Source organism: Mesoplodon bidens, assembly GCF_964165515.1.
Source record: "Mesoplodon bidens genome assembly, chromosome: 3".
NCBI lineage: Eukaryota > Metazoa > Chordata > Mammalia > Artiodactyla > Ziphiidae > Mesoplodon > Mesoplodon bidens.
The window spans coordinates 147,687,181-147,714,974 of record NC_138178.1 but is presented as its reverse complement, the minus strand read 5'-3'; the positions used below and the strand labels follow the sequence as shown (position 1 = coordinate 147,714,974).

General features: G+C 39.3%; 1 protein-coding gene across 7 annotated transcripts in view; it reads right to left on the bottom strand.

Moving 5' to 3' along the window:
* Positions 1-27,794, bottom strand: part of LOC308613799 (uncharacterized protein) — a 366,445-nt gene that overhangs the window by 155,321 nt on the left and 183,330 nt on the right. For all 7 annotated transcript variants that reach the window (XR_014015317.1, XR_014015318.1, XR_014015319.1 and 4 more), the window contains one exon: positions 3,901-3,967. Coding sequence is in view for 2 of the 7 variants with exons in the window: in XM_081227835.1 (XP_081083961.1) it covers positions 3,901-3,967 (67 nt within the window). In the remaining 5 variants the exon portion in view is untranslated. The remainder of the gene's footprint in view (positions 1-3,900; positions 3,968-27,794) is intronic.

Below are 27,794 nucleotides of genomic sequence, written 5' to 3'. Positions count from 1 at the left end.
GTAACATGGTATCGTTAGAAAGAATCATATCCATACAAATCCAGGGCCCCCCAAATATGAGCAGGTACTAAGAAACAAGACACTCCTCCAAAGACAACTTAATTCCTATTCCCATGTGCTCTATTTGTCACTGAATGAATTTAGAAGAGGCAACGCTCTATTTGATGGGGACAGCTGTACTCTTAGGTTCTGAAGAAGATAAAGGTAAGAATTGGGTGAGAAGAAGTTGTTCTCACTGAAAAGAGAAAGGTGATGACAGCATTAGCAAATGTGCAGGGGTCACAGTACAGTTCTACAGTCTGTTAAAATGTTTTTTTTAAGAACAAAGAAGAAGCTTTGAATAATAAATAAGCATAATGAAATTATGCTGAAGTGACCCCCCAGGCAGGCCAAATTCAAGTCAAATTAGTCATGGCCAAAGATAAAAGGAAAACTCTGCAATCATTCCTTTACTACTCTAAATTTTTAATATTTTCATATTACATTACAGTCAGCTTTCAGTTAATAAAATTTCAACTTGTATTTATCAGAAAAAATCTTAAAAATGATACAAATGAACTTATTTACAAAATGCAAACAGACTCACAGACTTAGAAAACAAATTTATGGTGACCAAAGGGGAAAGGTGCAGGGGAGGGATACCTTGGGAGTTTGGGATTGACATATACACACTACCATATTTAAAATAGATAACCAACAGGACCTACTGTAAAACACAGGGAACTCAATATTCTGCAATAACCTAAATGGGAAAAGAATTTGAAAAAGAACAGATATATGTATATGTGTAACTGAATCACTTTGCTGTACACCTGAAGCTAACACAACATTGTAAATCAACTATACTCTAATATAAAGTAAAAGTTTAGAAAAAACAAAATATAAAATTTCAGCTATTATTTATCTGAAAAAGTTGCCTCCCTTTTGTACCCTCAGTGCCACTGTGAAAGTCTAACTCAGGTTGACCCACAGAATCTAAGAAGTCTACTCAAGGTCAACATTTGAGCTTTTTTCTTCTAAGAGTTAATATATTCAAACTCCTGTTATTAGTTAATCTACTGTCTTTGTCACTGGGCTGTATGTTTAAAGGAAACTATTGGATATAAACAGCTGTTCTCTCATGTTTTAAGGAAGACATAATTTGTAAGAAAAATGAGAAAAGGGGTAGGGTGCATCAGTGGATAAGAAGGAGTTCTACAGGATGGACAGCCAGGGAGAAAATGTTTTCCAAGCTTCCATTTCTTAACTGCTTTGTGAATCTGCTATAGACATTCTATCATCTGGATGGCCAATGTAAGGCATTATGATTATTAGGTTTCTTGCTACCACTCCATATAACACCAAGAAAAGTCTGGGAGAATGCAATGGCATACATTTTTTTTCTCTCTTTTTACACTTACTAAATGGTTGGGACTTCCCATAAAACAACAAAAAGGATGTCTTTACTTTTGTGTATTACACCCGCAAGCTATTAGTCTTAAGTAAATGTGACTAGTGTTATTCTTTTTTATTTTATTTTCAAGAAAAAAAAAAGAAGTGAAGAGCTTTTTAAAATTTCCTCACTCTCCCATGGAAAGCAGAAGCCTGGAATGCAATAACCAAACTGAAACAAAGGAAAAAATTAAGTAATATCTCACTCACCTATGAGTACCTAATTGCCTATACAAGAATGGGAAAATCCAAAGAAAAGTATACTTGAGAAAATTATTCAAATGTCTTAAAGTTAAAGCTAAAGCACATAATTTAGTCAGAGATCATTTTCAATTAATAGCACTCTGTTTCTCGTTGGGTGTTTAGAAAGAATATATCAATTTTTTGAAATTGTTAAGGGAAGGAAAAAAGTATACTTTCTCAGTTCAATTTTATATTCAGAACAACACTACTCAAAACATAAATAGATTAAAAACTGTAAGAATGATGCATTCAATAAGATACACATAGGACTACATACAAAATACAAGGTTTTGTGGGTTTTGGCTTTATGGGGTTTTTTTTTTGTCTTTTTGGATTTTTGTTTTCTTTTGAAGGAAGGGAATTGTTTTGGATATTCCTTAAATAGAGAGAAGTTAGGAAAGAAGAATCGATTTAGAAAAGCCAAGAGTCATGCCACCAGCAGGTGTGGAGAGAGAACTGCTGCATTCACGGCTCCTTCCCCTCTGTTGCCCGAGTGGAGCCAGCGTGCATGAATGCATAAGAGAAGACTCTCCCACCTCACCTAACAGAAGTACTGCACCAGCATGATCAGATATTACCACCATTAAAAGAAGTGATCTAAGTGCCCAGGCGTTCAGGTTATTAAACTCAATTTAAAAGACAAGATGTAGCTGCTCCAACATAAAAGCTAAACAGGCTTGGCCCTCATAGTAACCCTAGAACTTAACACTTCTGCTAAGAACTGTCATATTCAAGTGTACCAACCAGGAGATGATCCTTATTTAAGAGTGTTTAAAAATACCTTAAGACATACAGGGAGTGCACTGAAGGTGCACATGTCAATAGTATACAGGTACTGAGGAGAAAAAAAAAAAAGTAAATCTTGGAAAACAACTTCCAAGATAGAGGTGAAAACCAGAGGATACTCAGTAACATGCACTGATTTTTTCATCCTTCGCAAAGTGCCTGAGCTACAGCTACCTACGTTGAGCAACCCTGCAGGCTGTTTGCTTCACCACTCAGCAATTTTTTGATGGTTGCAAAGTGCTGCATTCTCAAAGGTAGTTTTTCAGTTGAGTTGCTAATAAAAAAAACTTAGGCTCTTCAAATGGCTAAAAATTACAGAGATCTAAAAATCTGTCTTGGATTCCTACCTCTTTTAAAGAATGACTCTGGGAATGGTCAAATCAATGCTAACAGGAAAGTGTCCTAATGTACTTTAAAAACATTTTCAGAGATAATCATTCCCCAATTTCTCTTACTGAAATTCAAGGAAGGTCAGAAATAGCAAGCCACTTTGAAATCAGTGCTCCAATTACCCAGCGGGCGTCTGAAAAGAAGCCCTCAGCTCTGCACACAGGTTTACAGAGGTGAGATGCTCAGATAACCTTGACCGTCCTTTATAGAATGCAGCTCTCCGGAAGAGCTGGCTCCTTAGGCGATTTGGTTCTGCTTCTGACAAAGCAGGCGATAAAAAATTCCCAAACTCTTTGTTTCAGCATCTGGCTGAAAAGAAGGTTAAGTACAAAGTACCAAAACCAAAGAAACCTACATAACCCCAAACCACTTTTTTACCTGAATTTAGGAGCTTAGCACATTATAGCATTTCAGCCTGTAGAAAAGTCTCTTTCAATCGAATTAAACTGTTATTTTGTTCAATGAGAATGTCGTTTGACAACTGAGTAAAATGTTTGAGAAATATCCACTAAAACGCTGGGATAGGCACAGGACAGAACTGGGTCTCTACCTAGCAGTAACCAAGAGCAAATGTCAATCAATCAGATCATCCAGCCATCTCTCAATTTTTCAGGATACACTTGGTATCCCAAATTATACATTAATGCATCAGGGTTAACAAGGCTCCTATTCAGAACATGGGCTGGGGTACAACCTCCCATCAAAGTTTAAGAAACACATAGAAGATGTTCTGAAATGCAATTATTATGGAATGAAAATAGACGTATGTAACAAAAATATTTTTATTACTAAGTTGCCAGAAAAATATCTGAAGTATTTACTGTAACAATGAAAATGCTGAATTCAGAAATCAATGACTAAAAACTGCACAGGAGTCTCCCCTCTTCCCCATTTCTGCCTCTCAGCAGTAGAACAACAAAGGAGGAAACACCAGTGGGGAAAAAATACAGAATCCAAATTTACTAAATCAAAAGTCTGCTGTGAGCGGCAGGTCTTCTAGGAATGAACACAGGAGTTCAACGAGCCTTTGTGACTTATCTACCAACTCACCTGATTCCACTTCAAAGTTGGTGGTAAATCTTGCTTCCGAGTCCAACTTGAGGTATTCTCGCAAAACCTAGGGTAAAATAATTACGAACTTTAGTATAAGATTATTTTCAAATTCTGAAAATAGTAATAAAGGGGAAAAATCACAGCTACAAATCAAATCATAATTGTGAAATGTTATACTTTACCTCTAAAACCCTCTTTAATTTGTAATCTCTTTATGTGAAGTTCAACACACACTTAAATTTAAGCCAACCAACAGCCACTCCCACTTATACAACAAATTCCTAAACCTGACTGTTCAGTCTGGAAGATCACGTTTCTCTCCACATGATCTGATCAGAAGGTCTGGGGAGAAATCCAGGAACCAATATGAGTAAGAAGTGCCCCAATAAGGTGATTTTGATGTAGCTGGTCTATCACCTGCCTGTGGGAACCACTGTTCCCAACCAGTGGTTCTCCACAGGGGCCAATTCTGTACCCCAGGCAGACATCTTGCAATGTCTGAAGATATTTTTGGTTGTCACAACAGAGGAAGGGGTTATACTACTGGAATTTAATGGCTAGAAGCCAGTGATGCTGCTAAATATCCTACAAGGCACAGGACAGTACAAAGACTTCTCCAGCCCAAAATGTCAATAGCAGTGAGACTGAGAAAGCCTGTGCCAAAGCAACCAAACATTCTGACGATTTAGAAATTCTACAGTTCTCACACTGGTCATTTCAGATAGGCTATATATAAAAACTCTACTATAACCATAAAACATTTCCTGTGACTGCAGGCATATTATTAGTTAAAAGAATACATATACATGCCCAACATTAAAATTTGCAGTACATGTACCTATTTCTAAAAATATTAAAATAAGTCAGATTATACATGTCCAAAAGGGCTTCCAAGAAACCAAGTTTTAATATTTGCTGAGATGAGACACTATTTCAAACTAGGTTAATTCCCAAACCCCGTTCCCAAACATATAAAATGAAAGCTTAGAAGAGTAAGAAGAACCAGAACTTCGTTTCACTCACAGATATTCCCAATTCCTGGTGAGGACAAAGGGGAAAATTTCCCAGCCTGTCACCTTGGATAGTAGGACATCTTTCATTCAGCCAAATATAAAGGTACTTCAAAACTTACATTACCTGCATTCAAAATGAGACTCGTTGAGGGCCTACCATGTCCCTGGCACTATATGATCTTACATAATACAGCAGAACAGAGTTCCAGAAGACCCTGCAACAGGTCTTTCCTACCCTACCATAATCAATGGTATAAACATCAGACGAAAACTGTGGGAAAAAGAAACCTAAAAAGGATATTCTGAGCATCGGATACCCCAGATGATGAAACTTGCAGTTTTCCCATGATTGGCCTACAAATTGCACCTACAGAATGGGTAAGGAAGCCTGGAACGCTTGAAATACATACTTTGTTTTGTTCATCTTAATTAATAAGCTATAACCAGCTAATTATATAAACAAAACATACCTGACAGTTGATTTGCACTAGTAGTCTACTTAGAGACATGAACAAACATGCCAATGTCAAACTCAAGTGAAAGAATATGATTTATAAACATACTTAAAGATTCCACCAGAATTACTCCATTCCAACTGGATAACATTTCCATGATGTGGCATATGGGCTTATATTCTAATTACAGTCTGATTTCTTCCCCTGAATCTCCAGTGCTATACAGAAACTACACAAATCAAACCCACCCACAATCATCCCAGGCAGCAAGCACCTGGCTGGTTGGCAGGTTGACTGGTATTCCTATCTCAAAGCACCAGGGGGTTCAGGAGTCCAGGTAGAATTTGTGGCAGAGACAGGGTTCCAATCTAGAGCTCTCTACCCAGTCCTGGAGACCTGTGCACAAGCCGTATCATTAGGAAGCTTTGCTGAATGACACGCTTTTCCAAAGGTAGGGCTAACACACATTCTAGATTCAAGATGCCCATTAACTCAGTGTAGAGCCCAACATACCTCCACTACAAAAAGAAGACAACCGGGGAAGGCAGCCTCAGTCAAAAGCAGAAAAACAACGACAAAGACAAACTTCTTAATATCCATCCATGGCTGTGGCTTTACGAAGCAAAGTAATTTGGGGGCCTTCCTTTCTTCCTCCAAGAAAGGAAGAAAAGAAAGCCCAAAAATGAATAGGAAGGTTCAGAAATATTAGTGCACAATCTGAAATTTAAGCCCCACCTCCATTTTTCTAGATTTAAATCAGCCTTCAAATAAAAATTCATAATTAAATTTCAAAACATAAACACTTCTTTTTTTTCTCTCTCTCAGCAGTAAAATATATTCTGTTCCAAAAAAGAACACTTGCTCAATTTCCTGTCAAAAGTAATCCAGAGAAGGCCACCTACACTGTAAAAGCAGCAAGAAAAAGAAAAAAAAAAAAAAATGCTGAAGAAAAGCCTGTATGTGTGGGAGTGTTCTAAGTGAAATATAACTACCACTCTGGATTTTAAAAGCTTTTTTTCCTCTATCATTCTGAGAAATATAAAAATTAGTGTAACTGCTAAAGAGAAGTTTGTCCTCTAACCTATCTAAGGAAAACAAGCCCTATGATGGATTTTAGTTCCACGAAAGAGAGGAGGGGGGTGGGTAATTCAAGGCCTTACCCTGTGATTTTCTGTACTAAAAGGAAAGGGTAGATTCTACCAAATAGATAACTTACACTAAACGTTCACAGAAAGAGAAGGCTGCTCTGACAATTAACCCTAACCCCATAACACCCTACTCCCATCTCAAACCACGCAAATTTTTAGACTAGGGCCAGCTTGGTCCTAATACACTTAACCTAAACCTTTAGGGGCTAACCATTCCTACACACAGTAATGAGATGACTAGACTGTGGATTAGTAGTACAGCATTGAATTCGCCACTCTCTCAATTTCCCCTTACCCTGCTTATACTTTCTGAAAACTCTAAATTCTAAGACAGCAATCAACCAGCCCAATACTTTTTACTAAAAGCCTACTGAAACATGCTCAGTACTAAGGCAGAGGCAGTATGGTAAAAGAAAAAAAAAAGAGAGAGAAAAAGAAAGAAAGCTTAAACAGCTCATCAGAAAACTGAGGAGAAAAGAATAGCACAAAGTAAGTTGAAACGAAATACAATATGATCATTGAATTGAAACACAGTAAAGTGCCAGATTTCTGTAAATCATACTTTGTCACAATAGAAGTTTGTCACAATCACAAAACATAGTTGAAGGGAAATAAATAATGAGCAAGGAAAAGAATATAGTAAGGAAATGACGGTGGATATTTTAAAACCAGAATACCAAAAGACGAATCAAGATATAACAGGAAGCCACACAGGAAGGGCAGGTGCCAGACAGGACAGCCCGGAAAAGCCAACCTCTTAAACCTTTCAAATGATTGGTTTGATAAGCGAATGATTTTGAAAAAGTCAACTCACAGGAGGGGTTTTTTTTTGTTTGTTTTCTTTAATAATCTCAGACCAACATACCACAAAAAAAAAAAAAAAAAAGAGCTGCAAGACTAGAATAAATAATTTCCCTGAACCACTTGAGAGTAAGTAGCTAACATCATGGCCTACAGCGTTTGGTGAGTCATTTCTATAAACAAGGGCATTCTCCTCCAAAACTGCAATAACTAGGACCATCAACACCCAGAAATTAACACGGACATAGTATGGTCAGCTAATGGTCCCAACAGTGTCCAGGTTTGACTTTCTCCCATGATCCCAATAGTGTCCATTTTAGTAAAAGGATCCAATCCAGGATCTCACACTGGCACTGACCTTTCACAGCTCATGAGTCTATTTCAAACTAGAACTCCTCAGACTGTCCTTGACTTTCGTGACAATTTTGAAGATTCCAGGCCAGTTTTATATTGAATAGAATGTTCCTTACTTTGGGTTTGTTGATACTTAATTGTTGATTAGATTCAAGTTAGGACTTTTCAGCAGGAATACCACAGAAAAGTTCCTTCCTCTCCTTGTACCCTATCAGGTAGTAGGCTATTTTGATTTTTTTCCGACTGGTAGTGTGAACTTATATCACTTGATTAGGGTGGTATTTGCCAGATCTCCCCACTGTAAAGTGACTCTTTTCCTCTTTGTAATTAATAAGTATTTTGCGAGGTGATACTTTCAGACTATATAAATATCCTATTTCTCAACCAACTTTCACCCAATACTTTATGTCCACTGATAATTTTTTTAAAAAGTAAATTTTTAGTCTGATAATTTCAACCATTTTAGTGGGGGAAGATGGTATTTAGAAACCAAGATCTGGGTGTGCATATTGCAACTGGATTATCACTCTTCCTAGGTCATCTAGGTGAACAGAAGCACACACATATATGCACACACTTACTTCTTCATTTCCTTCTGTATCTATCCATGTATACTGAAAACCGTGCGTTCATAGTTAGCCTGAATTCCAGTCCAATACTGCAAGATTCATTCTAGTTTTTCCCTTTCCCTTCCTGTAAGAGTGGTATATCTAGTTCCCATTAACCTCTATTTCCTTACTGGATTCACCCACACCTCCGTGTCACTCAATGCTGTCCCTACCTCTGACCCGGTATCAGAAACAGCCTGCTCTAAAGGATCAGTAATGGGGAAGCCTAGATAGACAAAAACGTCTTAGGTAAAAACCACTCTACACCAAACACCACAGAAAAAACTGTAACCCCACATCCATGACCATCAGCAAAGGCCAAGTGGAGAACCAAGAGTTCTACACTCCCTGGCAGTGATGAAGCACTCTTATTAGAGACTACATATAACAGGATGCCATTTTTACAGGGCCCAAATAGGCAAAGCTAAAAACACACAGTAGTCCCTTCCTATTCTCAAAGGACACGTTCCGAGCCCCCCAGTGGATGCCTGAAGCCAAAGATAATGTTGACTCCTATAACAGGTACATCTCAGAGATGCTGCAGGTTCAGTTCCAGACTACTGCAATAAAGCAAATATCGCAATAGAGCAAGTCACAAAAATTTTGGTTTCCCACTGCATATAAAAGTCATGTTTAGGGCTTCCCTGGTGGCGCAGTGGTTCAGAGTCCGCCTGCCAATGCAGGGGACACGGGTTCGTGCCCTGGTCCGGGAAGATCCCACATGCCGCGGAGCGGCTGGGCCCGTGAGCCATGGCCGCTGAGCCTGCACGTCCGGAGCCTGTGCTCCGCAACGGGAGAGGCCACAACAGTGAGAGGCCTGTGTACCGCAAAAAAAAAAAAAAAAAAAAAAAAAAAGTCATGTTTACACTATACTGTAGTCTACTAAGTGTGCAATAGTATTTTGTCTAAAAAAAAAAGACACATACTTTAATTTAAAAATATTGCTAGAGAATGCTAACCATCATCTGAGCCTTCAGGGAATCATAATGTTTTTGCTGGTGGAGGGCTTGAAATATGTTGAGGATTACCAAAATGTGACACAGAGACACGAAGTGAGCAAATGCCTGACATGGGGTTGCCACAGACCTTCAATTTGTAAAAAAAAAAAAAAACACACCATATCTGTGAAGCACAATAAAGCGAAGCGTAATAAAATGAGGTATGCCTATACATACCATGTTTTTTCCTATGCATACATACATATCATGCATGCATACATGATAAAGTTTAATTTATAAATTAGGCACAGTAAGCGATTAACAATAATGATAAAACAGAACAATTATAACAATACCCTGTAATAAAAGTTATGTGAACGCAGTCTCATTCAAAATACCTTGTTGTACAAATTTAATGCCTTTTCTGTTTTAACTAAGCACTTACCACACACTGTGGCCATAACTTTTGCGGTCTGATATGTGGCAGCAAACTAGCACAAATTTCTTTTTCCTTCTTCACAATTTCATGGGTAGAAGATTCATTCTTACCTTACCAACAGCATGTGATTTTTTTTTTCTTTCCTTATTCAATGGTGAACTTGCGCTTTTTCACGTAAAGGAGGCACTTTGCGGCTCCTCTTTGGCACATCCGAATTGCCAGCATCACCATTCTTGTGCTTTGGGGCCACGATTACGTAAACTCAGGGTCCCTTGAACACAAGCACTGCGACTCCGCGACAGTCAGTCTGATAAACTGAGCCGGCTACAAAGTGACTAAGGGGCGGGGATACGCTGGACAAAGGGATGCTTCACATCCGGGGAGGGACGGCCTGGGATGGCGTGAGATTTCATCACATTACTCAAAACAGCGCACGATTTAAAATTTATGAATTGTTTACTTCTGGCATTTTCCATTTAATATTTTCAGTCCACAGGTGATCACAGGTAACTGAAACCACAAAAAGAGAAACCTCGGATAAGGGGGGACTACCCGTCGGATAAGGGGGGACTGCCGTATTGTCTACAGATACACTCATTTTTAAAAAGCAAGGGAGTGCTGAACATAAAATTCAGGACAGCTCTCCCCTCCAGGGGGAGGCAGGGGGGTGGGATCCTGGAGGAACACACAGCAAGTTCAAGCCCTGACCCTGTTCCAGTTCTTAGTGAGAACCTGCACGTGCTGAGCACCAGTTCCTTGACAGACACAACACTGCTTCTCCAAACCACAAAGTCTAGCACGGTCTCAATTTACATCTGCGATTTGAGGCTTAAAGAGGTTAAGCATGCTGCCTGTGGTCACACAACTAATAAACAAGAGCTCAGATGCAAACCCAGGTCTGACTCAAATCCTCTTTCTACTGTGCCCTCTACTATTTCTTCAACAGAGGAAAGAAGACGGGCAGGAGAACTGAAGTTACGATTCTGAGGGTAAGACTCCTTCTGTGCCTCTGAACCATCTCTAGAATGGTTTTCAGGGTATGGGAGAGCCTAGGCCAAAACCAGGGGGGTAAAAAATCTTTCTGAAGGAAGGGACACAGTCCTTTAGGGATAGTTTCTATCACATTCCATAGGCTACAAATTCTAGTTCAATTCAGTCACTAATAAGATCTCTCTTTAGAGGGCCCTGGTAAAATCCTACTAATTGTTGCTTGGTTTTGTTTTGAAATCAGGGGACAAGGGAGAGAAGACCAGCAACCCATTCATGAAATTCCAACCACAGCCTAAATATGGTGCATCTGTACATGACTTAGTGTGCAGCTTGAAACATGAAATCAGTGACACAATGTTGGGCCCTTTTGAAGAATTTATACAATGAGATAGGAAGGCAGAACAACAATACTAGTCCAAAGGAAAGACTGGGACATCCTGGGAAGCTTAGATACCACTCAACCACCTGAGGGGGTTTAAAACTGCTAAAACCCCAAAAGATGGATCTCTGTAAAAAGAAAACAAAAGAAAAAAAAAAGCAAAAAGATAGTATATTTATCTTCTCAAAGACTCAGAAATAAACACATTCTAACTGCATTTCTGGTAGAAAAATCTCCAGAGTCTACTGAAGTGATTAATAACAACTCACACCACCTGGAAAAGTCTCATGATCTGCACTAATGATTTAGCGATCTCAGTTCATGCTTTCTAAGTTATCTTTAAAATGGAGTAAGTTTTTCCATTGTTGATTTCCAGGGAGCAGACTATAAATTGAATCAGAAATAACTGTAAGCCTAGCTTCCCTCCCAAACCCTCCCCCCCAAGTTCATGAAGCTCTATCTTCCCTCTCTATCAACCTTCTCTTTCTGAAGAGGAAAAATCTAGACCTAGGTGAGAGACTAAAGAAAACGCTACAGAACAAATGAAATAAAAGGACATGTGCAAGATGGTGCAAAGATAAATCAAAACTCACTCAAGCTTTATACTGTAGCCTAAAATTGTCTACAATATATAAAGGTTAAGAAATGTAAAATCATCCTGTAAATATAATAAGCACACAAAAAGCACACACACAAAAATAAATCTCACTAGATAAAAAAGGGAAGGCATTTAAAAGAACTCTTCAGGGCCAAGCCTTTATTTATTTATTTTTTTAAGCTTTTTAGTTACTTTCTTAATGAAAAGCAACCAGGCACTGTTGAAATCAGCATCAGGCATTACAGAGACAAGAAGTTATCCTGAGGAATTTCTCAGTGAGGAGGACAAACTGAATAAATTAGTCCATAGGCACTGTTTCTTTCATCCTACTGTATTAAGCTTAGGTGATCACAAGATGAGCAGTAATTATCCTTGAGAATTAAGGGAGAATAGCCCAGCTTTAAAGGAAATTTAAAAACTGAAACATACGTAAGAAAAAATGTATTTCTTTAACGTCAAAAAAGAGAAAACCTGGAAACACATTAAAGAGTTTCATTGTAAATTCCCAGATAATGAATTTTGGGTAAAAATCAATATGGCTATTTGAAAAATAAATCCTCCCAAGCTAATCTAATTTATTGTTACTGAGACAACCCACTCATCAAGGGACTGCAGGAGTTGCATTTCTTAACGTTAATGGATTTGACAATTCGTGAAGACACAGGAAAGATGTTCTTCCCAGAAAAGTACATACCAGTGGTTCTTTGATCCCGAGTTGTACAAACTACTTCTTATTCTTCCTTTCCCTGTAATTCTAAGCATAAAAGTTCTACACACACACAGAGAGAGAGAGAGAGAGAGTCAAGCAAATAAACTGACTGGGAAAAGGTTAAAGTGGTGATGACAAGAGAAAAAAGTCCTTTTACAGGCTTATTATCATCTTAAGCCTTCTCCGTCTCTAGCTATTCATTTGCTCAAACCAAAAACATGGGATTCATTCTCCATTCCTTTCTTTCACAGCCCGTATCCATGCTGTTGAGACCTATAACTTCCACCTCCTGAAGACCACCTTGAATTCCTCACGCCTCCCCACCTCCAGAGTCACCACACTGGTCCCAGCCACTGTTATCTCTCAACTAGACAGCTGACCCACATTCCTCATTCATCTTTCTGCCCCTGATCAATTTTCACAGAGCAGTCACACTGACTTTTTAAAAGGCTAAACTATATATTATCCCCCTGATGAAAATCCCCCAATGCTTTCCATGTCCTGAGATGCCAAGAATGTGAAGGATGTAAGTTTACCCTAATTTCACACTAACAAGTTAGCTGCCACAGTTGTATGGATGCTGGCAGAAGACATGAGACTCTTGGGTCAAAGACAAAGGACTTCATTACTCACAGCAATAGCAACAACCAGAACATCGTTACTCACAGCAATAGCAACAACCAGAGTATCAGCACTTTTGGTGCCAGTCCCTTCAGTCCCAATTCACATGAGGTAACACAAAGAAGGCCAGATGACACCTGCACAGCAGTGGGTTGTGTAACAGGAGAGGAACCCTGAGCTTAATGAACCCAAGTCTTCTACAATGGGCAGTAAGCCCGTCTGACCTTTTCCCCAGGAGACATTGTCTTTATTACACTAGACAATAGTGTGCCTGATCTTTGCTCTGGAGGGAGACACTATCTTCCAAGGCTGCTGACCATACAAATCATCCTTGAAAAGGCAGTCCAGAACAAAGGTAGACAGTGCAGAAACTTAAGACACGTGGAAAACTCTTCCAACACTAGAATGAAAGTCAAATTTCTCAACATGGTCTACAAGGCCCTAAAAAATTGATCTCTTCCTCTTCAATTTCATGTGGAACCCCGTCTCCCCAGCTTACTATGCTCTAACTCCACTAGCCATCTTTGGTGTCCTCTTAAATAAGCCAAGCTCTTTGCTGCCTCAGGGCATTTGCCTGTACTGGTCCTTTTATCTGAAATGCTCTTTCTCTGGCTTAGATGTCACTTCCTCAGGAAGACCTTCCTTCGTGAATCTATCCATTTACAACCCCACACTCACTGTTCATTTACTTTTTTTATTTTTTTAAATAACTTCAAAGGCTTTTTTTTTTTTTGGTTGCACATTGGGTCTTTGTTGCTGCACGCGGGCTTTCTCTAGACGCAGCGAGCGAGTGCTACTCTTCGTTGTGGTATGCGGGCTTCTCATTGCAGTGACTTCTCTTGCTGTGGAGCACGGGCTCTAGGTGGGCAGGCTTCAGTAGTTGTGGCACGCAGGCTTCAGTAGTTGTGGCTCGCGGGCTCTAGAGTGCAGGCTCAGTAGTTGTGGCGCACGGGCTTAGTTGCTCCGCGGCATGTGGGATCTTCCTGGACCAGAGCTCAAACCCATGTCCCCTGCATTGGCAGACAGATTCTTAATCACTGCGCCACCAGGGAAGCCCTCATTTCCTTTTTATCACTTTGATCACTCATTCACTCATTCAATAACCATTTACTGAGCACCTACTATGTGCTAATCATTATTAGTATTGTTTATTTATTTACTGACAGTCTTCCTTTTGAGAGTAGAAACCTTATCTTTACATTCAGCCACAAAGGCCTAGAACGTAAAATCATACCCTCAATAAAATTCTGCTGAACAAATGAACAACTATTACAATATGAAGTACTGAAATATTTCCAGGTCAATATGGGATAACAGCAGAGCACTGCACCAAAGGATGGAATAAGAAGCTCAAGTCCTAAAGTCAGACCCTGGAGTCATCTTTTGGTAATACGTGAGCAATTCTACTAAGCTCCCTGTAAAATGAAGAAAATCCCTCTCCTGCCTAACTCACAAGATTATGTGAGGATCAAATGATGGAATCTATTTGGAAGCCCTTGCAATGCTAAATATAACTTAAAACAAGTAACAAACTGATAGTTAACAGTCATGAGATAGTTATTCATTCAACAAGAATATACTAGGCCCCAACTATGAGGCTGACCTTATTATGGGAATTTATAATAAAAATGTATAACTTGAAATTAGAAAACGTTTTGTTCTTTAATAAATTAGAAGGGGAGTCATTTTTCCCCTTTAAATACCCTATGGACATACCTTAAAAACTTTCAGATAAAAGGTGAGTCACCTTTATCTGCCCCTGATCCCAGAATATCATGTTTTTTTGGTTACTTAAGTGATATATATATATATGTAGGTCCTTGCTGGTTACCTATGTTATATATAATAGTGTGTATATATTAATCCCAACCTCCAACTTTATCCCTCCCCTCTGGTAACCATAAGTTTGTTTTCTATGTCTGTAGGTCTATTTCTGTTTTGTATGTAAGTTCAGTTGTATTATTTTTGTTCAGATTCCACATATAAGTGATATCATATGATACCTGTCCTTCTCTGTCTGACTTACTACTTCACTCAGTATGACAGTCTCTAGGTCTATCCATGTTGCTGCAAATGGGCGTGATTTCATTCTTTTTTATGGCTGAGTAATATTCCATTGTATATATGTACCACATCTTCTTTACCCATTCATCTGTTGATGGACATGTAGGTTGCTTCCATGTCTTGGCTATTGTAAACAGTTCTGCAGTGAGCTTAAGTGATTTTTAAGCAAGCCATTCAAATGCCAATTTAGAAAAATTTTAGACTATATTTACATCCCTGAATGCCAATCTCCAAAACAGAAATTTTTAGCCTTCTGACAAAGTTAGGAATTTATTAATTTGTTTTGTTTTGTTTTGCAGTACGCGGGACTCCCACCGCCGTGGCCTCCCCCATTGAGGAGCACAGGCTCCGGATGCGCAGGCCCAGCAGCCATGGCCCACGGGCCCAGGCGCTCCATGGCATGCGGGATCCTACCGGACCGGGGCACGAACCCGTGTCCTCTGCATCGGCAGGCAGACCCGTAACCACTGCGCCACCAGGGAAGCCCTGGAATTTATTAATTTTGTCTCCTTTTACTGACTTCATGTGAAACCAAACACAGTCTCTTCACTGCAACATGGTGTGTATGTGTGTATGTGTGTGTGTGCGTGTAAAATGAAGGGAAAGTAAGCTTCATCTTAGATTAAAAAGAGCAGCTTCAGAGTCATCGCACCAGGTGGCCAACAGGAGAAAATGCTGACGTGTGAGCAGAGGACGGGCAACTTGACTGCAAACAGGGACAGTCAAGGCAGACACACCACACAGCTGGCGTGAGTTCACCAATGAACTCATCTTCTATGACCTCACAATAAAATTACTCGAAATTAATTAAAAAGGGTATTGCTTCTATGATACAAAATGAAGCATAACATAAAGATGAGAGTTTATGCAACATTCTTTAGAAAGGAGGTAAAGTGGAATGTGAGAACCATATGACTAAGATTCCTTTTAGATAACACTTTTCAAATTCAATATGCCTATACATAGATAACTAACAACAGGTACATAGTGCTGGTAAACAGGAGGAATAACACGAACTGGTGCTAATTCATGTTAGCACGAAGTTAAAAGTTAAAATCCAGAAGAAAATATGAGGGACTTCCCTCATGGTGTAGTGGTTAGGAATCCACCCGCCAATGCAGGGAACACGGGTTCGAGCCCTGGTCCGAGAAGATCCCACGTGCTGCAGAGCAACTAAGCCCGTGAGCCACAACTACTGAGCCTGCACTCTAGAGCCCACATGCCACAACTACTGAGCCCGTGTGCTGCAACTACTAAAGTCCGCATGCCTGGAGCCTGTGCTCTGCAACAAGAGAAGCCACCGCAATGAGAAGCCCACGCACCGCAACGAAGAATAGCCCCTGCTCACCACAACTAGAGAAAGCCCGCACGCAGCAACGAAGACCTAATGCAGTCTAAATAAATAAATAAATAAAATTCAAAAAAAAAGAAGAAGAAAGTATGAAAATGGGGAAAAGAAGTACATGGGAAGGCTCTTTGGAGCTAAGAAAGACATCCAGGTTAAGAGGGATGGAGACAGATGAGCCACAACGTACATATGAGAAACATTAAAATAGAGACACATGCGTCTATACATACACACACACACACACACACACATGCACACACACAATTATATTCAGTAGCTTTTCATTACACATGTGAAGGTCTCTCAAAAAATGCCTCCATACATATTACGTATTTTAAAGATGGCTACCTATTCCAAATCTGGGAGGAAGGGGACAGGAGCAGTTACCAAACTATTCACACAGGCCTCATTAACCACACTTTTACAATAGTAAATACAAATACAATATAGGTATCTAGAAACTTCTTCCTTGATACTGCTTTAAATAGCCAGTGTCTAATCTTGTCTTTTGATTAAATAATCTCCCTTATAAATAATAATGATAGTTACTATCTGAGTACCTACAATACACCAGGCACATTATATTCTCTATCTCATGTAATTAATATAACAATCCAGGGAGATGGGTATTATTATCCCCACTGTACAAAGGAGTACACGTAGGAATCAGTGAAGTTTTAAATCTTACCCAAGATAAAGTCCCTTGGCCAAGGTCAAACCACAAACTCAGTAATCAGACAAGCAAGAATCCAAACCCAAGTCTATTTGATACAAAGCCTGTGTTTCTACTACTGTATTATACAACCTCCACATTACAGTATATAAGATAGGATAATTGTAATTTAGGAATTATTTATACATTACTAGTTTATTGTTCATAATATTACACGAAAATGCACATTATAAACTATAGCCTATGTTAAAATATGTATTTTATAAATATTTTTTTGGAAAAATACATGGCAAAACAATGTATGATATTTATGAGTGATAGGATCGCTAGTGAATCTTCTCAATTTCTATTTTTCTAGTTTTTCCTTAATTATGGTATATAACTTACAAAAAGTAGAGCACACACCAAAAAACTACATTTTTGTACAGGCATTCTTCTCCCGTTCTCTGGAGCCTATCAAAACTAAATTTAGATTATAAAACACGATACAAGTTTAACAGATGCTCAGAGTTGAACAAAAGGTGAACAACAATGAAAAATATGGCACAGCATTAAAATCACAGAGAAACTTGGTAGCACTAAGGAAAAATACATAGCCTTTCGGTTTTTGTATTATACTTAACCAAAAAAAAAAGTAAGTAAAATAGACAGGTAGTCAGAATTCCATAACTTGAAGGAAATGTTTAGAGGAAAATTACCAAAACCAACAAAAGTGAATTCAATTCTAGGAAAACACCCTTGGAAACCACAGTACAAAGTCTTCATGGAAAACAGTCAGTTTTGGTGATTGTCCAGGCATTTTAACAGATTAGCAGTTAATTTGAAGAAACTACTTAGTGGCTCTGGAACGTCGTTTAAGCCAAACAACTAATTGGAATGTGAATGCCCACATTCAACTAAGTTTACTTTTCAAAATATATACATTTCTCATCTTGTTCAATGACCCTATGTCATGTTCACACAACCTCTTCAGAAGCACTGTAACCATAACCTGAAAATGGGAGGTGCAAAAACTTCATTTCCCTACAGGAAACCACCACTCAACTACTCACTATGTAATTTGTCTTCAAAGCCATCAAATAAAATGCATTCCAATAGAAAAAAACACCATGGGATCAGGAGGGAGAAAAGCAGAGCTTCAACTTTTTCCAAAATGTTTTATGATCTAAAACAAATATGGCAAAATGTTAAGACCTGGTGAAGCTGGAAGGTATTACATATAAGTCCCTACCTTTTCCAGTCCATCTGAAATATTTTTAAGTTAAAAAAATAATAATGGGGGCTTCCCTGGTGGCGCAGTGGTTGAGAGTCCGCCTGCCGGTGCAGGGGACGTGGGTTCGTGCCCCGGTCCAGGAGGATCCCACATGCCGCGGAGCGGCTGGGCCCGTGAGCCATGGCTGCTGAGCCTGCGCGTCCGGAGCCTGTGCTCCACAACGGGAGAGGCCACAACAGTGAGAGGCCCGCGTACCGCAAAATAACTAACTAACTAACTAACTAACTAACTAACTAACTAACTAAATAAATAAATAAATAAATAATGTTTGCGTAGGTCAATACAACTCTCACTCCTCTCAGCACTCATGTATTGATAAACACACACACACACCATATCTACATCCCTCCAGCCCAAACTGTGGCATTTTACACCCCTGTGGAAGCCATTTTTGACATGAATACCAAACATTTCCCAATATTTAGTTTGCTCCTTTGCAAAGCATGAGTTCAGAAAAACTGCCATGTGACAGAATAAAAAAAATTAAATTCTTACAACAAGGACCTACTGTAGAGCACAGGGAACTACACTCAGTGTATTGTAATAACCTATATGGGAAAAGAATCTAAAAAAGAATACATATATGTATAACTGAATCACTTTGCTGTACACCTGAAACTAACACAGCATTGTAAATCAACTATACTTCAATAAAAAATCAATTAAAAGTAAATAGGTAAATAAAATTTTAAATTCTTTATGTAATGATGTCAGAATAGTCATAAAGCACCTGAGAAGTTCTGTGTGTATGTACTGAATCCATTTCTCAAATGAAAAAAAGTAAGTTTACTTCTCGAAATGCACTTTTCCAGAACAGACAGTCCTAATCCCCCACGGGAAAGCACAGGCTCAAGACACCTTACAAAATGTGCCACCTACACCAGAAAAGTCACTTTTGGTATTAAAGTGACAAGAAGATCTCTGTTAAGGGCAAGCTTGTGACCTGAAAAAAACTAAACAGATCTTTAGGAAGTGCGTTTTTAACTTCCTCTCACTTGAAAGAACCAGAATCCACATTTGTGTGGAGCTTTGGACTCCGTGGGCAAAGGCACTACGTGGAAACTGCTGCCATATTCAGGAAACAGATGGGGTGCCTAATGCAACGAGATAATCAACCGCCACCCTCTTCCCTTCTCTAGAATTTAAGAAACACTCAGTTAATAATGAAACAAACTAGAAAAGCCCAAGTGCATAGCTGAGCAGGACTTGAACACACATCAAGGAACTTGTTATGAGCATCAAGGAGTGGTTAGACCTAAAGGACAAAGAACATTTCAAATTGTTTCCTTGTTCTCAAAAACGAGCGTTACACTTGCCACAGTCTCAGTTAAAACTGGGGTCCATCCTCAGTAACCTCACCCACCAGCCAAGCAAGTCAGGTCTTAATTGAGATGTAATTATTTACTTTATTAAAACAAGTATTCACTTCAATTCAAATGCTTCTTCGACATGAATTTGCAAAAAGCTGCAGTGTTCCAAAGATCACAGTGGCACAGACTTTACTTTCAAAAAGTTTACAACCTAACTCATGGGGGAGGGTATGTAAAAACAGCAATAACACAGACGGAAGTGTTGGTAGGTACAACTTTAAGGATGGCAAAAGAACATAAAGGTCAGAAGGTCAAATCAATGGCAAGAAAAACCAATACGTTCCCAATGGGCAAACGAGAGGCAGAGGAAAAGCAATTAGGGGGAGAAAACAGAGTAAGGACAGAGAAGGCTGCCATGCACGTGGTGTTTAAGTAAACAGAAAGTATAAACCATGGAAACACATTTTAAATATCAAACATACAAAGAAACACTTAAACTCTAAAGGTTGCATGGAAATTTTCCCTGAGAGCCACAGGAGATGAATTGGCTTTACTGTCCACTCAGTGGCTGTTTTCTAGCTTTGGCCTCATCCTTCACGTTGCCTACTTCAACATCGTTTTTGGCACCCGTGACTCGTGTGGGATCAATCATCACATGATTACAGAGATGACCATCGAATCTCATCATTCTAACTGTGCTAGTTATCAGCACAGGGCATGTCATTCAGAGTTACTGTTGTGCTGTGGACATTTACTTTTAAATACAGAGAAGCATTCAGATGAAACTTGGAGGACTTGAAATTCTATCAGGCAGCTGAAACATAAATGACTATTTTTTTTAACCTACGGTAGTGTTAATGGCTTGTGAAGCTTTGTGATGGTGTTCGTTGTACAGGGAGAGGTAGGCTAGCACAGTGAGTGTGTGTTGGGGGGAGTCCCCCTCCAGTTTTATTGAAATATAGCTGACATATAATATTGTATAAGTTTAAGGTATACAACATAATGATTTGATGTATCTATATATTATGAAATGATTACCACAACAAGTTTAGTTACCATCCATCACTTCGCATAGTTACAAATAAATGAGTATTTATCACAGCAAAAGAGAAGGCTACAATTCTAATGATGAATGTGAAAACTTACTTTTATGTACAAAAATAGTTCAGAATTTTCAAATAGTGCCTAAATTGGAAAATAATAACCTTCAACAAATTAGTCTAAAGAACTGCAATTAGGGCTTCCCTGGTGGTGCAGTGGTTGAGAGTCCGACTGCCGATGCAGGGGACACAGGTTCGTGCCCCGGTTCGGGAGGATCCCACATGACACGGATCGGCTGGGCCCGTGAGCCATGGCCGCTGAGCCTGCGTGTCCGGAGCCTGTGCTCCGCAACGGGAGAGGCCACAACAGTGAGAGGCCCGTGTACCGCAAAATAAAAAAAAAAAAAGAACTGCAATTAAATTTTAGTTATTTAATTCCATTTAGGCCAAAAGCCTTTCAAGAAAAAAAATACTCTATGTGGGACTTTTTCTCACCTTGTAAAGCAGAAAACAAACTTTGCTACCTTAGACAGTAGAACTGACTCATCATTCACTTACATGAGATGTTCAGACAAGACAAAACAGTGGCTTATACATTTAAAAGGCTGCCTAGATCAAAGAAAGTTTGAGTACCACACCTGGCAAATAATTCCAACAAAGCACCAATAATGACAAATTGCAAAGAAAGTAGTTTATTCGCTGGAACCAACTGGAAAGGGCAGGAGAAGGACTGAGAGGTTTGTGATGGAAGGCTAGAACCATTCCACAAAGTTTTTAAACAACGTGCTACAGAGCTTAAGATTACCCTAGAGGCAACGAGAAACTACCAGAAGTTTACTGGAGATTGTCATCATCAGAACCAAATGTGCACGTATATATGTGTGCAAACACACACGCATATATATATTTTTTATTTCCCCCCCCCCAAAAAAATTTCAACAGTGCTGTGGAAGAGAGCCTGCAAGAGGACAGACACTGAATACAGAAATGCTACTACCAAAGTTGTTGCTATTTTCTAGGTGAGAGATGCCTGGGACCTGAACTAGGAGAGTGGGAAGAGAGAAAGGAAGGAATTTAAGAGAGACTTAAAGAGAACACTGACAACACATGCAAAGCAACCAGATGGGGTAACTGAGAAAAATGGAACCAAAGTCAACTAAAATCTCTGTCTTGAGGGACCAGAGAGGACAGTGGTGCTGTTGCCCAAGTAAGAAACTGCATTGCCAGAAAATGAATCCCTACACTTCTCTCAAAATTCATATTTCTGTCAAGGTGACACTTAACTGATCTTTGACATTATTAATATTTCTCTCCAACACGGTCTGAAATCATCCATTAACCACACAGAGACTGGTCCAAGAAACAGACTCAGCTCTAAATGGCATTTTGAAATTTGTCAATTGAGTTTACCTTGAAAATCTGTTGGGAAATAGTTTAAATTTATCAAAAAGACACCAGATACCCTACAGAAGAAACATTCCAAAAATAGGACTAACTCAAGATTCTCCATAATGAAAAACATTTGCTCAATGAATTTCATAATAGAATCTAAGGTTGACGCTCTAGTTTATGAGTTTTAGCATTTAGTAAACCTTTTAAAAAACATACAATTTAATATATGGTAAATCATTAACAGTGCTACTCAAAACAATACAAAGGTATACCTCCACAATGTAATAGGATTAATGCCTAATACAAGAGCTAAAAGACAACTTTTTAACAAAAAATTACTCCATTTTTATCATACCACCGCCTTCTTTTCTGTCCAATTTTGAGGTATAATCAACAAATAAAATTGTAAGGTATTTAAAGTGTACAATGTGATGATTTGATATATGTATATACACTGTGAAAGGATACTTTCCACTGAGTTAAGTAGTAAATCCATCACTTCCCATACTTATCTCTTTTCTTCCTGAAAGTAGAACTTTTTAAAAAAGTCAATTATTGAACTGAAATGTCAATGATACCATACAGTGTTATCAACTACAGTCACCACATTATACTTTATATCCTCAGACCTTATTCACCTTATAACTGAAAGTTTGTAGCCCATACCACATTATTCATATTCAAAATCAGAGTAACTGACCACTTAGACCAAATGTCTTTGTGGAACATGCTAGTTTCTAAAGATTAATAGACTGATCTTGAACTGAGAAAAAAAAACCATACAGACCCAAGTAAATAATTCAAAGTACAACCATAAATGAACATGGGACAATGGTTGGCCAAGGGCACAAAAATTAGGTTAAAAGGGATGGGGCAAAAGAAACGAACACTCACTGAGGGCCTCCTCTAAGTCTGGCACGGGGCTAAGAAGTGCAGACACTCACTCCCACCCCAAACCCACTATATAATGAGTCTGTGGATAATTCGTGTAAGCTTCATGAAGGTAGAGCGGGCTTGGCAACCAGCAGATATCCAGGTTCTCAATCAGCACCTGGCACACAATAAGTACCCCATAAATATTTCTTAGGTGCATGGATGAATGTATGGAGGGCTAGTGGATGAATGGATATTTTTAATAACAATGTTGGTCTACCCACAGAGACCCAAAGAGATCCTGGCAGCTTAGGAGAGAGGGAGCAAGAAATGGTCTCCAAGCCACTCCGCTCCCTTCTCCAAATACAGGAGGCCACAGGAAAGTGGGAAAAGCATGGGCTTCCTCATCACACCTGGATGGGAAGCCAAGTTTCAGGCCTACCTTTAGTGTGTCCCTGGACAGATGACTACTCCATGATGGAAATGCATAGACTAATTTCTTAATCTTGAAGTTGTAAAAAGGCTTTAATGAAATAACATATATAGAGTACCCAGCAAGTAGTACCTAGCACATAAGTAGTATTTAATAAATAAAAATCTCTCCATGTACTGGGACAAGAGAAATGCCCCCCCCAGTGCTGACACAGTCTTGGTCTTAAGGATAAAGTCCAAAGGAGGGGTCTCAGTAAAAGCAATCCTAGTGTAGTCCACAGCAGGACAGCTCTGGAGTCATTGTGAACTATCAATCCGAAGGCCCAGCTCATCATATCACGTTAAAGGAATTAACAATCATAGAATGAGCCTTCACAGGATTCAAAAAGGGAACAGGACTCTGACAGCGCAAGGAAATATAAAACGAAACAACTAGCATATGCTCCGTGCTTGACAATTGCACACTTGCCAAAATCAGGCACACTTCTCTCTGTTATACTGCCAAAGCTACTTTATTGATAATACCTGAAGTATATTTTGTTAATTTGATGAAAGTATGCATCATTAAGGATTCTTTCTGAGAAAAATTTCCTAAGGGTCCTATCCAGGACCCACCTCTAAGAAACCAAGACAACTACACATTTGGCTATTAATTATGCCTTCATGTGTTTTCTCTTTCCTATTTTTATAGCATCATATCATACAATGCAGCACAATTATAAAACATGACTAAAACCCCCAAACCTCTTATCCATAACCAAAAAGGTGAAAAGAATATTTTAACAAATTCTAAGTTTCCTCTTTTGAGTCAGTAGCAAAATAAATCACACAAATTTTCTTAACTAACTTTCTAGTTATTGCTTATCCATCAGGTGAAGTCAAGAGCAGGTTACCTTTCCTCTTAATCAGCCAGCAAGGAATGTATCTTAACTTCAGAAGGTGCCTTGAGCATCTTATTCAACTATAAGCTTCAGGAATATCTAAAATGTTTCTTTTTTTGCAATACGAATCCACATCACCTAATTCAAACATGAATCTAAATCATTAAATTCAAATACATAGCTAAATAATTTGCTTTTGGATGAAGGTCATTTTATTCACTGCTGATTTGAGATGAACATTTTACAAAGGATGTAAATAGCTGGAGAACAGATTTGGATAAAGAGGGACCATCACACCACAGACAGTTTCTCACGTAAAAGTTCTTCCTTATAAACAAAAATCTGGGTATCCATCTTAAAGTTCAGAGAGTGTATTAATGGAACAAGAGATCAACAATGTAATACGCTAAGAACTTAAATCAATTTACAATGTCTCCACCTACAAAATAATAGTCCCTTACAGAGGGTTCCAGTTAATGAATCAACATTTAGAAATGAATATGATGTAATTTGGTGAACAGAGGAACTGAAACTACATAGGGTAGCAGGAGAGGTACATCCTATTTTGATTAGAATCAGCCAGAAGCTATGAGAAAAAAGAATTAGTGCCCAGCAGAACAACTCCCTGAAGAAATTTAGGATGGTATGCTGGCAGGGAACAAAGAAAACTTGGGTAGCAAGTCTTAAGCTTCTCCTGTGGGAGTATCCAATCAGCTTTACCCTTGCCAGTCTTGATGCCACACATGTACCAGGAAGCTTTCTGAAGATAATAACACTGCCCTAGAAATCTGCCATCTGGGAACAGTATCCACTTATTATACTATAAAATTCCTGTCTGCTTGGAAATATATTTCTCATTGCATTTAACAACTGATTTTCTAGTAGACATCAATGTTCAAAAATTTCTGTTTAAGCATATCAGATTTTCCAGAGTCTGATCAACCCTAGATAACCAGACCACTGTTGTTAAACTATGAAGCTCTTTTTAAAGCAAGTCCTGCAAGCATAAGTGTGGTCTGATAACATTTTAAAATTAGCTTTTGCAAACTCTGAGCTCTACACCATATTAGAACACAATCTGTGCTTTAACTGCCCACAGTGTACACCTGATTTAATTTGGAACATTTCTTACTACAGATTTCCTTCATCCCCAAATGCTAGTACCTTTCTATATATACCTATCACTTTTTTACTATGATTACCTTAAAAAAATGGTTATTTTCAATCTTCTCTTAGCCTCATTTCACCCTTTTTCAGTCCTGATTAAGATGTGGTCCTTCTTGAAAATATGATTGCAACAATTTGATAACTCTGAAGGAGCTTAAAAAGAAGGTCACCCAAAACACAAAGTGGTCTTGTGGGAACTAGGAATGCCTCACCATATAATAATATCCTCTCTACTAGCATCTTTAATAAAGGGTTCAAGAAAACCAGACTCTTGCACTTCTCAATGTTTTGATCAAACAATCTAAAGTTCAACTATTTATCTCATGGACATTAAGTGCCAAAGCCACAATGAGGCATCAATATTGTAAAGCAAACGAGAATCATATTCCTCCATACAAAAATTACTGGATGCCCAGGATGTGCCATTTATTGACTGCCTTTTTGGCACTGAAAAGTCAAACAGAAAACACAGTCCCAGTCTTCAAGGACTTTACATTCTAGGAGAGCAAGCTAAACAGCTAAATAAAAAATCTCATGTTGCAGAGCACCGGCTCTAGGCATGCGGGCTTCAGTAGTTGTGGCGTGTGGGCTTAGTTGCTCCGTGGCATGTGGGATCTTCCCAGACCAGGGCTCGAACCCATGGTCCCCTGCATTGGCAGGCGGATTCTTAACCACTGTGTCACCAAAGCCCACGCGCAGCAATGAAGACCCAGCACAGCCAAAAATAAATAAATAAATACATACATACCTACATAAAATTTCAGTGGTGGTGGTGGTGCAGTGGTTAAGAATCCACCTGCCAATGCAGGGGACACAGGTTTGAGCCCTGGTCTGGGAAGATCCCACATGCCACGAAGCAACTAAGCCCGTGCACCACAACTACTGAGCCTGCGCTCTAGCCCGCAAGCCACAACTACTGAGCCCACACGCCACAACGACTGAAGCCCGTGCGCCTAGAGCCCGTGCCACGCAACAAGAGAAGCCACCGCAATGAGAAGCCCGTGCACCACAACGAACAGCAGTCCCCGCTCGCCGCAACTAGAGAAAGCCTGCACACAGCAACTAAGACCCAACGCAGCCAAAAATAAATAAATTAAATATATATTTTTTTAATCTCAGAAATACTGTAACAGAGGTACATGTTATAAAGTAACTAACTCTAGGAAGCAAGAAAAACACTACAGATGCTAACTTTTAAGCTGGTCCTAAAAAAGAATTTATTCAGCAGTAGAGAGGAGTGTTTAAGAAAAAGACAAAGTGTGTTAAGAAAAAGAAAAGGGCAGCAGAGGACAAGAAGTCACGTCACACAAGGCATTTCTACACCACTGGACCAAACAAGGCTCAGGAACAGAGAGTGAGGACAGAAGTCAGAGAGGAAGCAAGATGGTCTTCTGCCGTATTAAGGCATTCAGCGCTGCCTTAACCTATGGGCAGCCTATGGGTTCTGAGGAATTCCTGAAGCGCCTGCCTGCAGGAGCCTGTCCTCAGCAGATACTGGCTACTGGGAGTCACAGCTTTCCCTGAGGTCCCCAAGCCTCTGTGGCTTCCTCTTGCCTGGAGACGGGTGTGGGGTCACTGGGTAGGGAGAGGAGTGGACATCAGCTGTACACCACCCTCAGGGTCCTCTTGGTAGCCAGCAGATACTGAATGACTTCAGATAATCTTAAAATGAAAAGGAAACCAGCAGAGCAGTCTCATGTCCCATCAACTATCAGAATCCCTTCTACACACCTTGATAAATGGCTACACACTGGACAACAGCTACGATGTCTGCCCTGTGTCTTCAGTTCCCCAGGACACTTGCTACAGTTCTTCTAGCCAGGCATCGTTAAAATCCTTTCTAAAATCTTCTCCAGCATGGGTCCCCCTTAGAACGTAGCCCACTTGGCCAGAGCTGGGCACAAACAGCCCGCACGCCCTCCACCCACAGCAGAGCACTGTAAGCACATGAGGGTTTTCGAGTGAACAAGGTGTCTCTTGGTTGCACTGACCCTTACAGAAGCACAGGACCTGGATCATATTAAATCTGTGGTCAAAAAAAATACGTGTCCTTATTCATTTGAACTGTTCTCACAAGCACCATTCACCTCTCCTTCAAATTACGTATCACAATTATAAGATGACGTTTATTTGTGGGATTATCTTAGGAATGTCTGCATCTCCCCAGCCCATGAACTAAGGAACCTGAATGCAGGTACAAAACTGGTTTTTGGTGTTTTGCTTTTTATTTCCTTTGTATTACCATTGTATCGTGAGGTCTTAGCATAGTACCTATTCCAAAGGAAGGGTTCAGTAAATGTTAGATGAAGAATTAGATGTAGACAAAATATTACATGAGGCAAGTTATGGTCAGTGTGATAGGAGTGTTAAATCAACATTCCATGG